Below are 15,736 nucleotides of genomic sequence, written 5' to 3'. Positions count from 1 at the left end.
TTTTCTAATTTGTAAAAAAAAGAGTATTTTATTATGAAAAAGTAAAACTAAAAACTTCTTTCTATTTTAATCTTAAAATTTGTCTTTTTTTCCGCTTTTTCTTTGTTTTTATGAACAATTATTTGCCGTATATCTCCTCCAATTGTCAATCTCTATTGTTTTTCTTCTTTCTCTCTCTTTAAAAAAAATTGAGAGGTGACAATAGGAATCTGTGAATTCAACAATCTCTCACGTAGAGAGAATTTTTTAAATAACTCGATAGGCCAATTCTCGATTCCTGTCGCAAACATGAATGACTTGTTCTATTTTTTACTAGTCATGCTGTACCATAGCAATTGGACGATTGTTTTGTTACAGTTCGCGATATTTCCCGCGAGCGTGATTTTGTGTTAAAAATTGGTCAAAGCCAAATTCTAAATATAGAATATGTTCGTGTAAAAACAAGGGCACACGCGTGAACGAAATACACGAAGTTGGCTTCGATCGTATTGCATCTGTCGTCTATCATGTAATACAAAGAGATTTGTCAAGATTGGTTCGATGTTGCGCTCACATTACTCGTGATCAATTCATGGTATATTGGATGCTGCATCCAAAGCGGACTGTAGTTGCACATTACATTCGCTTCCAATATTCTTTCCTGAGACAAACAACCGATTTTCGAAGTGGAGATATATAACTTTATTCTTCTGAAACATTTCATGAGTGATTTGACTTTCAAAAACAACAACGCCAAGTTCGTGAGCTTGTGATATAATTTTATAAAATAATACAATTTAAATGCAGTATTGTACATCGCAAAATTTTAATATACTATCACGCAATATGTAAATGCATTATCCAACATGGTGTAAAGAAAACCGGTGATAACCGAGGAATTATAGTCGATTACAGTTTAGTTACAAGAATACGAGAGGCGGAGGGACATATATCAGTAGCGTGAAACAATTTCGATATTTGCGGTATGCAATGGCGATGCGGTTTATAGACGCAATTCGGAGTGCCATTGTGTGCATTGCAGCTTTGTATTTCCGCCTCTTTCGCTGTGTCTCACCGTCCGCGTAGTTTGTGTACATTCCAACCATATATAGATGAAATATAATAAACCATAAAGAAAACTACATTATTGAATTATGATTGTAATATGTCCATTATTAAATTATCATAAATTTATTTTAAATAATTTTTATACAAAATATGCATGTTAATAAGTTATTATTAAAATAAACGTTTTATCCATTAAATTAATAATTTTTTTTTAGACTGATAATTTTATTTAGTGATACTGTTTATCGCTTTAGTTTACTTTTTGTAAAAATAAATATTTCATAAGCTTTTTCTTCATTCATAGCTATGTTTGTTTAAAAAATTAATGTGTCTCAGGATCAACTTTTTTGCCATAGAGATTAACGTTTATTTATAATTCAATCAAAATTAGAGACTGCGCACGATAAAAGAAATAAAAAAGAGACTAAGGAACAGTTGAATAAAGATTTTATATGTTTTTTATATAGCTGTTTTTATTTTTTGTTTTGCTTGTTCCCTCCATTTTATACATTTTTTATGCAGTTGAAATTTTTAAATATTTAAATAGAATATTGAAATTTTTAATATTTAAAATTTTTGTTTTTATAACTTTGCATTTTTTTAAGTTAAAGTGAATATTTACTGTCATCTTCTCTTGATGATATGTAATGGTTTTTGCATTTAACAATTTTACACGTGAACGTCTAACAACGTTGAATGCGACAATATTGTCCACGCAAACATTGCGTTATCACGGGAATGAAATCTTTCACAGCGATATTTTGCGTAACGAGGGATCGGTTTTCAGTCAAGCAATTTCGCTCTCTGACGAGCTGAGGCTAGAATGAATCAGAAACAATAAATCTATCTCTCACCGATTGTTCTGCGCCAATTCTTTATCGACGGATACACATAGCATTATGTTATCATACGTTGCATACGCGCGATTAAACATTCTCTGAATTTCAGAATGATTTCCTGCATTAAATTACAATTATATTCATGACTCTTAATTTACGCATTCTCGCCTTTCTATTTACGCAAGAATGGATTATACTTCTATATTTTACTGTACATTTTGTATTTGAAAGCTCAGACAATTTATATTTTGCATATTTTAGGGAACAAAATTCTATTTACATCCTAATATAAATTTTAATGTAGATCTTAATATAAACCCTAATAGAGATCTTAATATAAATTACAGATTGTCTAATGTACATTTCAAATAAAAAGTATTATTAACTGTTTTATAAGCGTATAGTTATAACAAATCTATTTTTGCACGAATTTTTGCACAAATACTATTAAATTAAACTTAAAATTACTTTTGTTTGTTTAAAAATATTTCAAGCCCAAATTTATACATTTATTTTTCTGAAGCGGCGTAAGTAAAATACGATGACAAATTCTGTTAGTCCGGAGTGTTTAATTGCCTCAAAATAATCCGCGTGTTTGTTACGAATGCCTTTCAGCAATACCGTTCCCGTAAATTGAAATTTCCACCGAATCGTCGAAGTAAAGTGACGTGTTACATATTCTTCAGCGAAGATGGACGGAAATAGCGAGTTGCAGCGTTTCATCGGAAATGGGCCGTTGTTAAATCCGGTTGATTCCCATATATCCGTTTAGACGGCAAACGAATGCAACGCAATAGAAGTTGAGAACTTTTAAATCGAGATAAATCGTTATCGAAGTCCCAAGTGTATGAAGTGTATCTTGTCCATTCAAAAAATATCACGAAGTAATTTTTGAGAAATTGCCCTGTTATATCCAGCATCAACCTTTCGATTTGTAAATCGTCAATATTTTATTTATTGCACTATAAATGCATCTGTCTGAGCATTCAGCAATTTTTTGCCTACGGAATCTTGCAACAATTTGTTCGAAAATGCGTGAGTGATAGTGTATAGTCACGAAAGGAGAAAAAACCTTCATTGATCAAACAGAAAATATTTACAATTTTCTTATAATTAATTAATTACAAATTTAATTTAATTACGTGCATGTAGAGCATAAAAATAATTAAGTAACATTACATACATGTATTACCTAATAATTATAATTAATTTAATTATTAAATGGCAAAAGCTTTTTGATTTAATGAAGTATATAACACGCTTTTAATATTATTATTTATTTATTCATTGTATATTATTATTTACTTATTCATTGTAACCGCAAAACAGGAAATCATTAATAATTTAAATTTGTGGTTGATTTAGGTGATATTTTGAGAGACATGACCCGATCGCTAAATTTTGTACTGACGAAAGCATTGGTTTTCTGTGCCTGTTACAATCGACCGCTGCTTTGCTATTAAATTTTTCGCGAACATGTTACAACGTTTCTGCCCCATTTGATTATTTCCGATAATTTTTTTTTTTTTTTTCATTGCGTGAAGAGAGCAACAAGCGTCAGTGCAGAAAAACTCGTTAATCCTTGAACGGTTATTGTGTCAGTAGTATTTACTATCAACGTTGTGGCTTGATAAATAATATTCGTGGCTTTTCTATGAGAAGTTATTTTATTTGAAAATTATATTAGTTTTGTTATAATTAAAACAAGTAACAATTTCCAATCGTTTAATAATTGTAATAATTAACGCGTATTTAAATATATGTATAATATTTAATTATACATAAGTAATAAATACAATTGTGTGTTGTACACCTGTTTAAAATTATTTAAATTATTTAAATTATATGTATTGAGAAAATTTTCAATATACTCACTTTATATCAATTACTTATGCACCATATTATTAATTCTTTGATAATATAATAATACCAATTATCTACTTAAAAACACAAAAACAGAACATTGTTGTATTTCCAAATAATCAAATAGAATAATGGAACTGTGAAGTGTAGTGTGGTATACGATGTAGCATAACGCAGCGTAATGTAGTAACAAGAAAGTTCTATGTACGTAAACATTGAACTGAGTTAAACGCAATGTTGTCGTAAGATAATGTTAGAGTGGCCCGCAAAGTCCTGAAGGAAACGCACTGGGCTACGGCAGTAAGGAGAGAACGTCGGGAATTTGAGAGCGTGCTCTCATCCCGTGGCCGTGTTAGGAAATTGCTTTCCTCTGCATCCAGTAAATTAGAATACTGCGGTGACGTAACCGCGTGTGTGAGTACGCGCGTGGTATTACTGGCATTAGTGTGCCGCACCGCTCGCAACCAGTTAGATCCAATTTAATGTTCTGTTCGGTCTCCTTGGGTTTCAGATCTGGACACGATGCTGTACGGATACACGAACAGCATATACGTGCTGGACCACACGCCTGAATCCTTGCCGGTGAGTACAGTTCGGCACGTAATGGGCCACTTAGGTACAGCTGTTATTGCGATCTTCTCGTAACCCGGGGTCACTCTCTTCTATGAATCATCGCGAGTATGATCGTACAATTATTTGTATTCGCCTTTCATTGTATTATCTCACTAACAGTAAATTTTTATTTTTTAAAAATTGCTAGAATAAAAGTATAAAGATAACTACAAATCACAGAAATGAATAATAAATCACGTTTACTTGCTATAGCTGGAATGTAATTTACATAAATAGCGATATCATAAAGTTTGCTGTATCTGAATAGCTTTCTTATTTCATTATAAAGCGATTGGCTTAACTTATACACGCACATATTTGAAGGGAATTAATTCGGTAAACAAGCTATTACCAACGCGTGCGTAACAATACGTAATCAGGTCGTTAACCGCAAACGTTGCTGTAGAATGCATCGTTTAGTGTAACTGTTGTCATAATCACGTAGAATCTTGCAGTCAAAGTGGTAAACAGGCTAAATAATGGCGATAACGTGAACATAGGAGTAATTCAAAATGCGTTATAAAATATTACTCTCACTTAACGGTGAGATCGATCACATATATGTTGCGATAAAAGCTGATTATCTGGATACGATAATTTGGATACGTGTAACTCAGGAAAGTTCGGCCCTCTTTGCGCAAAATAAGCAATTATTCAATACAATTATTCCACGTTCTAATGGATATGCGATTCTCGATTAGACCCATCAATTATTGTTATAATTGCATAGCCAAACTCTGTGCTGCTCGATGCATAATAACACATATAGATCCCAATCATGATAACCGATTAATTGAATATTCGTAACGTAATTAATCAAACAATCGTATAATTGTAATTTGCAGAAATCACGTTAGATTTCGCGAACGACGGTAATAATATTTAATTGCTACTCATTAAATTAAATTTTAATTGAAAAGGATATGCCGACTTTGGTACTAATTAAATTTAAGTAGCCGTCCGAATTTTGAATTTCAAAACTGTTAACATGTTCGATAAATAACTGCGTATGTCATTTATATTATTCCTCCGTCTTCCCCAAAGTATTTGCTGATAAGTGGGTTATTTTTGTTAAATAACGAACAGCTTGTGTGTAATATAAATAAATCCATATAGACATCCATTAGATAGATTTACATGCGTTTGTGTAGTTGTTCGTAAATAATCGCTATAATATGTACATACATACAGAGTAGAAATTGTTACGATAAATAAACGCATAATTAACTGCACATTGTTATTGCTAAATTACTATTCATTGTCGGACATAAAAGCTTCTATGATCATTTGTATAATGAAATTAATATATTACATGAGCAAAATATTGTTTTATCAGATATTATTTTATCAATAAAAAATAGTATCTAAAACTTTCGAGTAACTTTCTGCAATAATTTTTTTTATAATGTAAGTTATTGTGGTTTATTATAATTTGTATGAGATTTCTGTTGAATACGGATTAAGGGATGTATTATAAAACAAAAGGATTGATATATATACAGAGTGCTTCCGACATTTTTTCTTCCATTTGTGTATTATTGACCGATATTTATCATAGCAGGCATTAAAATGTTTTATTTCGAGCTCTTAAACTGCTTAATCACGCAGACAGAAATATTATTGCATTGTTGAAACGTGATATTTTGTAGCGCATCACGCATACATATTCTTTGTCGCATAACAATTATCATATTAATTATTGCAGAAGCGATTGTCTATCGTAATCGCGTTTATGAACAATAGTGTAAATGTGCAACGCGTTTCGCAGGCGAACGTATAAATTAATACAAAGTCGATCATATAATGATGCCACTGATATGTTATTATTCGCATAATCTAGCGTCGATAACGTGATTTAATGAACATTGCAACACATTTGGAGATATCTCGCAGATGTTGCGAAGTACCGGTTAAATGTGCCTCATGATATGGTAATTAATGTGAGAAGCATTTTGCTCCTGACGAAAGTGCATTCGTTTGAAATCACGCACCAGCTTTAGTAATTTCATTTAGCAATTTGCATTAGCGTGAAATCACCGGCGTGACGCAAATATCTATAGCGTTCCCAAGTGATTCCCTGCAATTATTTAGACGTCGACAACAATAAAAAAAAGAGGTGGAAACGGAACGACCTTATAATTTACGATATACGATACGCATCGAAGCGATCCGCTTATCGAAGCGTGGAAAAATGCATTAATTAAACGAATGTCGCTTGTGTCAATTAAAGTCCTTTTTACGCACTGCTGCACGTATTGTTTTTATTTTCTACAAAAATATTAAAATAGATTTATCTCTGCTTTAGTCGGTGTTATAAATATATATTTGCACCAGATAAAATTTTATACATCGAATGCTTTATATGATTGCATTAGTTATATTATATATTTTTCAGTTGAAACATAGGAGGAAGAATTACTAAATGCATATCATTTTATTTTTTATTATATTTTCCATTTGGTACACAAAGAAATAAAAAATTAACACTAGTTTAACGAATTTTTTAAAAGTGTTATTAGCGTACTTAAAATAAGATTAACTTGTTAAATTATTATGCATATTAATTTCTCATTTATTTCTACGTTTTTGTTATTAAAAATGTGCTTAAAGTAAAAATATTAAATATTGATAAGATATGGATATTAGCGAGTTAAATACTTATTTAGCAACTCTGCCTTATGTTGAAACTGTAACAAAAATTTCTATAACGATATACTCTAATTAATTATTGTAATCGCAAAAACATTTTACTGGAATTCCTTTACATAAATTATTGTTAACGACAGTAAAATATAATATCATTCGTACGTGACAATTATAGCTTCCATAAAATACAAAGAAATGGGATCATCGCCGGGGGTGAAACGCGTGTTCGGTCCAAGGGGGTTTAATAAAAATCCCAGTTTCAATAAAAGTAGATTTGCCATGGGCGTGCTTTGTTAATCTGACTGCATAATAGCGTACGATATCGGTTCGCGGTATTAATCCTCGTCTAAATATCCCTGGCGAACAATGTTCTCCCATTACCCCGCCTATCAGTACGATGAAACCGACATAATTATCCCTGTTTCGCAAATCGTCCCGCTCGTGTCCTTCTCGTGTATGCGCTTGTGACCTCTCCTCCTTCCATTTTCATCTCCTTTATCGAAAGTTTCCTATAGAGCTCTTCTGTCGGTATTAATTAACTTAATTAGCTTGGTTCTCTTCATTAGCAGCTATCTCTCGATGGTTTCTGTTGACAAGGGGGTTACAACAAGCGGGATTAACAACATGGGTAATACTGCTCTGCCGGGCGAGCAAAATGCGGCTGAATATTATCGCTGATTCTCTGGTAGAGTGATAAACGATAATTCCAAAGAAAGGATCGGGAAAGCCCGCGAGCTGTGCGCATTCATACGACATTGCATATTTGCTGTTTAATGACGCTGGGTTGCACTGGAAATATTGAATACCCATGCAGAGAGGAATTAAATCGCAAAATAATGCGACATTAAACGCGTTTCATAAATCCATAAATACGAACACTAACGATAGCTTTATGCAATATATATAATGTTGATATAACGATACCGATTTGTTATTTGGAAAATTGATGCGCATTAATGGAAATCGAAGAAAATGTTATTATAAAGCTATTTTTGTTAATACAAACTTGCTTATCGCTTTATTATCTGCAATCTTCGCATTTTCAGTTCAGTACGTGAAGCTGACCAACATGCGAACAGATTAAAATTTTATTCTCTGCTAAATTGTTTTGTATATTATAAAAGACTTTTTTAATTAATGCAAATGTATTTATTAAATGATAAAAGATACAGTTGCACTCAATTATTATATTCTAAAGTTAATTCTGGCCGATTAAGTCACAAAATCGATCTCGTTCTACTTTTTATTTTTTTAGTCTTTCCTTAGTTAAAATTGACGTAATTTCTAATTCAGTTTGATAGGTACAAGCAGTAGAAACGATTTATGAACAATTATATTACTTCGTGTGTATAAATAGAACCTTCATAATCTACCTTTTGCTTGCAATATCCTTTATTTTCCATCACTAACCGTTAAACTATGCTTGTACCAATCAATATTTGAAACTAATTATTCAAAGCGTACCAAAATTCAATTTCCGGCTATTCAAGTTCTCAAGTTGGATATACGGAAGATTTAATGTATATATGTGCGCGCGCGCACGTGTGTGTGTGTGTGTGTGGATTTTATTTTATAAAAGTATAAAAATATTCCACAGATCAATAATTTACACTGTCAATAAAAAGGACTAATAATTTAAAAATAATAAGATTTTATTGGCATGAAAATTGGGACCAGAAAAACTAAAAGTATCTTAAAAAAGATGCATTTTTATTGTACAATACGTAATTATCTCAATATAGTCCGCGTGGATTAAATCACATTGGATAGTGGTCTAATCGATTTATGAGAACTGGGACAAGAAAAAATGAAAGCATCTTCTTTTAAGAAACATTTGTTTTTTTGTCACTGCGCAATTTGTTACATATTTTTGATATTATAAAATTACCTCGATAATAATCTGTGGATTTGTCCAAATGGGATATTTCCCCACTCGATCTTGCGAGAAGAAATATAATGGATAATATATCTTGAGGGGGCTATATCTCGTAGTACATTTTTCAACATCAAGTAAAAATTATTTCTTTCCCCCACTACATAAACTCCCTCCGTAAAATCGGGTTTCTCGCGGCAAAAAGTCTTCGTCAGTCGTTCTATCCAAGTCCGCCCTTTCGACCGGGTTATCTATCAGCGTTGAAGGATTCGAGAAAAGTTTGTGCGCTGAAAATACCGAGACCGACGAGATATGTGTCCCGAGGGATCAGCCCGGGATACTGTCTTCCCTTGTACACTCGGTACATCGAATCAGCTTGGCGCTTGTTATCGCCCGCCATTTGATCTTTTTGCTATTTTCCATCGACCTCTTTTGTTCGTCGTCGACCACCTTGAAGATGACGTTCCCTTCAGGCGTCGCTCTCTTAGATGTGATACAATAAAGATCACGCTTTCGCTGCTCAGAAAAGAGAAATGGTTATGGCAAGAAGGGAAAGTTTTTGTTTCCCGGGATATAATCGTTTGATACGGGGACTCGTGCAAAATTGATCGATCACGGTAAAGGGTTAAGGGTCTCGTTCATTCTTTTTTTGGATTATATAGCATTGGAAAACAGATAAGAATTTTGAGTGTTCGTAAAAGGATGATAGTTTTATAGCTTTAAATCCAAATATAAATATTTGCGGCAATATCTCGGCTTTTCATTAATCAGAAAATTTTTACGAATATGCTAAGTATTATATTAAAATAGTCCGTACAAATCAACAGAATTTCTATGAAAATTGTAGTTAAAAATTTAGACTAAACAGATAATGATATATTTTGTAATATCGTATAAATTATATCAATTATTGTAAAAAGTTCTTATTTTGTGTTGCATAATTAATGAAGTGATATTAAATAAATATGATTTATTTATGTTTTCTGTTGCATCGAAATATTAATGTGTGAAGCAAATATTTTAAATTAAATTATGATCCCACTCGAATACAATAAACAATGCTAAATGATAATTGCACGGTTCTATTGAAGTTTCTCGTGACAGTAATATATCGACGATCTCGTTAAAGTTGCGCTATTAGCAACTCTCTCAAACTGTGCACAACGAGATGACAAAGATGCATTTCCTACTGACAAAGGAGTCGCTCGAGTGACTCTCTCGAGTGTATTTCGCCACGAACTTCCCAGCAAAATGCAATTCAATCTGGATTATTATTAATCAAAACATAATTGAATGTCAGCTGGTCTCAGAGTTCATGATATTGAATTAAATTTAGAAAATCAATTCACGTATGCACATTTAGAAAGTGCGATATTTTAATCATATTTCTGATGTATTTAATTTCTTATAAAATTTATATAATATTTATCTTTATATATATAACTTTTATTTTCATAAAAAATGAATTTGATAGTAATTACCAAATCTAAAGTAAAATAATATCAATGAAATATTTGACTGATATAACCAAAAATAATTGTGTTTTTCTAAATATTCAGTATTATCAAACATTATAAAATAACCACATAAATTTATTTAATTTACTTGCATAACAGTGAAAAATTGCTCTGGGAATTTATTATATTCTTCTGCTTAATACTTTCTGCAATGTATTGAATAAAATAAGATCATTTAACGAATCCCACCGCAGACTGCAGCAACCTGCAGGATTTTACAGGGACTTCCATTTTCCTCCTTAAACCCTTCGTAGGTTGAGGTACATTAAGCGAAGAGCGTAAGCTACTTCGAGCGCGTTCGCAGACGAAGTTCGCTGCACTCGCCAAAAGTGTATCTTGCATTTTCGGCGAGAGTTCACAATGTGTAGCAACTCGCGAGCGGCGATCCGCGCACTGAAAATGCTTTTAAAACCACACTACTTTCGTTCCGGTTTCGCTGATCGTAACTAGTTTCAACGAGATTTTCAGCAAACTCGATGAAAAGCCTCTCCGATGAAAACACACAAGTAAGCAAGCATTGAGCGCTAGCTGGATAATGATAGAAGGCATAAAAGCAAGTCGGTGTAATTACGGTTTTCTCGGCGTATTGACGAAACGATGCGCAATAGCTGCGAAGTTTCACAAAAATGGAAAATTGTTTACGCCCAAGGTGAAAACTGAGACATCTTTGTTCGAATTTTTCTAACCCTTTAAATTGAATTTAATTATTCGTTCTCCCAATTATTTTCTTCCGGTGAAATAATTCGAGCATTTATACAATATGGGATCACGTTAATTTTGACGTCCATTTCACCGAACAACTTTTAATGATCCGCTTGTAATCAAGTGAATCGTTCCTTAAACGTCATCTGAATTTGAGTTCGGGCTCTCGGTATATTTTTTTTTTTTTCTTACGCATGGGAAGCTTTTTCTCGTGAAGGATAAAAGACCGCACGTATAGTTCCATATTAACGAGGGGGCTGCAAATTTATTCTTGACTATAAAGAACAAGTCGTGATTAAAAGTTTCCTTTGAATACAGAAGTTTGATCATTACGAGAAGAATTTGAAATAAAATACACGAATAAATATTTGGCGCATAGTCCTGCAATTTTAATAACACAGTTTATGTTAAAAGTTCGGTTAAAGTATTTGAGTTTTGAAAAGGTGAAACATACTGAAGACTACCATAAAATGTCTGTCGCACATATCCGTAAAGAAGGATGCATTTTTCGAGTAGAATACTAAAATATAAAATTAAAAATGGAATTCTCGCGCAGCCTCGTAATAACGTAATTTTAATAACTGCTTCCGAGAATGGAAATATCATTACAAAAATTTTATTTTGTGCATGTCTATTGTAGAATATTTTCTACAAGGATATTTCCTGGAAAGTATAATGCTCACGGGCATTTTTTACCAAACGTTTAACGTAACAATTTTAATAACACATCTTCTCCATCTTTGAGATCCGTTACGTTTTTCATCATCATAATACTCGCGGTATCTTCGCTATTGTTAGAAAAGTATTTCGCCTCAGGGTGCATGGCAAATGAGATCCTTCGTGATCTAAAACGAATAGGATTCCGGAAAAAGAAGATGCTCGTTGAGAGCATTATCTTGTTAGGCGTATAGTATTCTTTGATTCTATAACAAGCGCTATTTTCAACAAAACCTAGTGGACACTATTTGCATAATTCAAAATCGTATTACACATTTTTCACAATAAAGCTTAGACGTCGTATTCTAATTGATCTGTGTTTTAAGATCGACAAACAGTCGGCGCGCATAAACCGGAAAATATAAAAATTTACGTAAACTTATTATTAAGCATTAAAAGCTGCTTTAATCAAACATAACACTATTTTTACTAATAAAAAAATTTATTTTAAGTTTTTGAGATGTAATTAGAGGAATTTTTAATTATTATTTTAATTAATAAAAGATTTTGTTGTAATAATAAATTGAATAATAGTTTGATATGTGAAGAATATGGGACAGTTCAATCATTAAATTTAATAATGATAATATAAATCTTGATACACATAATGATGATATATCTTAAAAACTATAAAGAATTTATTATTGTAGAAAATTTTATTTCAGCTAGAATTTATTAAGTTTGACAATCAAATTAATTTGAGATATTATTTCTAGTTTCAGTTTATGATTAAGTTATACATTCGACATATCGGCACATATTTTACAGAAAAATTAATAATAATATTTTATAATTAATATGAAAATAATATTAAATAAAATCTGCTTCGATTGAAAAGTAACACATCTTTTTTCTCGTATTAAAAACGTATTATCTTTTACATGCAAAATATCCTCTCTATATGCATAAATTTTTACAGTACACTGAAAAAAAATTTGGTTGAATTAACTGGAATGTGAACTAACGGTTCGGATTCTAGTTGAACCTACCAGATTTCCAATTAATTTAACAAAAATTCTTGTTGAATTAATTGGAAATCTGATAAGATCAACTAGAAATCTGAACCGTTAGTTTAATTCCAGTTAATTCAACAAAACTCTTTTTTTCAGTGTAAGAAACATAGTTCTGGTAGAATATTATTAATTGTTATCTGTTATGAAATTGACACATTAGATATGTTATGCATAATATCATAGCAAGTGTAGCATCCACTAATTAGTAAATGTATGGACCGTAGGACATGGATATGCTGCAGCTGTTCGCATCTCCGGCAGGTCGAGCGTTACTCACGAGCGACAATCGACCGAGAGGATCAACGTCGACCTCCTCTTTGTCTCGAGAGTCCTCGTCGAGGTTGAAGAGTAGCAGAAGACCATCGGGCACCGGTACAGTCAGCGCGCCCACGTCGCCTCCAAGGCGGCGGAAGTCGAGCGCCGAGCTTTACAAGGAAGCTGTCGAGATCCTCGGCCTCACTTGCTCACTGACCGACAGCTGTCGGTGCATCGATTGCCAGGTAATCATTTATGATTAATGCTCAACATGAAAACATATACATCATGTTCTGTTATCTTTATACGGTCTTTTATTTGATATGATCGCATCATGAATCCAACTTGATATATTGATTACAAAAAATTACTAAACTTTGAATAAAATTTATTAACAAATTGTAATTATTTAATTCTTGCAATTTTAAGAAATAAAGTTTTGATTTAAGTGAAAATTTGATTATTTAAATGAATAAAGATGTGAAAATTTATTAATACAATTTAAATTTTTTTTTTTAAATACACTTTAGTAATATACGTAGTTATTTTACTTTTAAAGGATTTTCTTTTTAAAGGATTTTTTATATAAAATTTGCTGTACTTTTTTTTGTAAGTATTATATGCCATATCGTAAAAGTTCTCAGTTTAGAATTTTATTGGAAATATTAACTAAAAAATATTAGAGTTTCAATATTTGTAATTCTTTTTTTTTTGTAAGTTTATTACATTGCATACGCGGTTGTCCTAGACAAAATAACGTCAATATAATTGCATTTACGCAAATAAAATTGATATTGGCTAATTTGTATACTAATTGGACAATTCTGTTATGGATTACTTGTCCCACAACGAATATTTTTTACTGGTTTACTTTGGCTTGCACTTCTAGTTTCGTTAGCTACGATCGAAAAATTCTAATTTGATTCTATCAGATTGCAAAGTTGTAATGTAAAAGCTATAAATTTTAGTTATCAGATATAAAATTTTTGCTAATATTACATAAAAATTAATCTTTGCTCTAACTAAAAGAATTATTAATAATCTTTTCAAGCTAATGCATATAAACCCTAAAATAATAATTATATATATTTATTGTATGCAATATATATTTAATTATTTTATGTGCTCACGTACAAAAAAATAAATTATAATTTTGTAATAAAAGAGAAAATCAACTTAATATTTTAATAATACTGCTATTATTTTAATAATATTTTTAATACTACTATTAGTTTAATAATACTGCTTTTTAGTATGACTTTTTTAAGTTCAATTGAGTTGAATTGAATTCAAATACTTTACTATTACACATACACAATTCAATAATGTTTGTTTTCTTTTTTCAGAGCAACTACTTCGATTGCGACGACGATTGTGCCGACGCCGGTACAGAATTGGCTGCAGGCACTCCTATTCTATTGGACCACGCTCTATCGCATCATCTGACTGTGTGTTCCATACAGTAGCAAACGACCGGTAGACGAAGATTTCGAAAAAATCGGCTCTTTGTTAGCCCGCTCTGCCATATGTTTCAAAAGAAGATGATAACGTCATTGGCACGGCCATATCTTCCGACAATTGTACAACATTCGCGTTAAAAACGGGAAATAGCGAGACTAAAAGCAACCAGCGTGGCAATGATACTACATAAAGATCGAATATCGAGTAACAGGAAAATTGAGTCGTTCGTTTTGCATCCCGCGAGTCTTCACACAGAATTTATGTAAATACATATTTTCTCTTGTCACACAAATAATTTATCTGACATTTCTTGTGCGATTGGACAATTATTTACTCAACCGTATTCATCGGATAAATGCAGCTTCACACATGATACATGAATTATTATGCAATATATCCGAACGCTTTCATTTTATAATAATACAGTGATAAATCAATAAATTAATGATAATATAAGCGAGAAGTAAGAGGCGCAACGACTCGCACGTTTGTATCGTCAAAAATTCGAAAACTGCGTTCAGAAACGATGATAAGGTACGGCTCAAAAATTGGGACGAATTTAAATCATGCCAAAACAGCGCCAAAAAAGTTTACTATAGAATATCCTAATTAGCTTGTGTATCGCGTTCGTACCTTGTAAAGTCATCCATCGGATAAATGTATCGGGGTATCGTCTCGACATGCGCAGTGTATATGAAGTCTGTATACATACATGTACGTGTGTGTGTGTGTGTGTGTGTGTGTGTGTGTGTTGTGTGAGTGCATGGATAACATACATATTATATTTACATGTTTTATTATTAATACTTACTTAAGTCTAGCGAAATGCAATTGTTGAGCAGTAAAAGTGTGCACAACTAAGCGGAAAGATGCGATGGAAATAATTTCGCACGATGTTATGTATAGACTTTATATATATGTCAGGCAGTTGAATATGTGTTCGATTAAGTTTTCTAAAGTAAACCCCCTCCTACTGAGAACTCGACGTTGAGTTAAGGAGATGCGAGTAATAAGACAGCGAATAGGTTTTCTCAACCTGCAGAACGGCGCAAAATTAAGATACCCGGGATTGTAAAACGATATCTTGGCGAATTTTCTATTTGTCGTTTAAATGAGATTTCCGTGAAATAATTAACAATCAGAAGGTTGAGGAGACGTTCTCGTAACGTGTAATTGTAAGCGATGTAACGA

General features: G+C 32.1%; 1 protein-coding gene across 5 annotated transcripts in view; it reads left to right on the top strand.

Annotated features, from left to right (window-relative positions):
* Positions 1 to 15,736, top strand: part of LOC105833961 — a 125,995-nt gene extending 110,259 nt beyond the window's left edge. For all 5 annotated transcript variants that reach the window (XM_028189403.2, XM_012676103.3, XM_012676102.3 and 2 more), the window contains 3 exons: positions 4,261 to 4,331; positions 13,054 to 13,329; positions 14,431 to 15,736. In XM_028189403.2, coding sequence (XP_028045204.2) covers positions 4,261 to 4,331; positions 13,054 to 13,329; positions 14,431 to 14,550 — 467 coding nt within the window. In that variant the 3' untranslated portion in view covers positions 14,551 to 15,736. The remainder of the gene's footprint in view (positions 1 to 4,260; positions 4,332 to 13,053; positions 13,330 to 14,430) is intronic.

The sequence above is a fragment of the Monomorium pharaonis genome, chromosome 4 (assembly GCF_013373865.1).
Source record: "Monomorium pharaonis isolate MP-MQ-018 chromosome 4, ASM1337386v2, whole genome shotgun sequence".
Taxonomy (NCBI): domain Eukaryota; kingdom Metazoa; phylum Arthropoda; class Insecta; order Hymenoptera; family Formicidae; genus Monomorium; species Monomorium pharaonis.
This window is presented reverse-complemented; position numbering and strand designations above follow the sequence as displayed.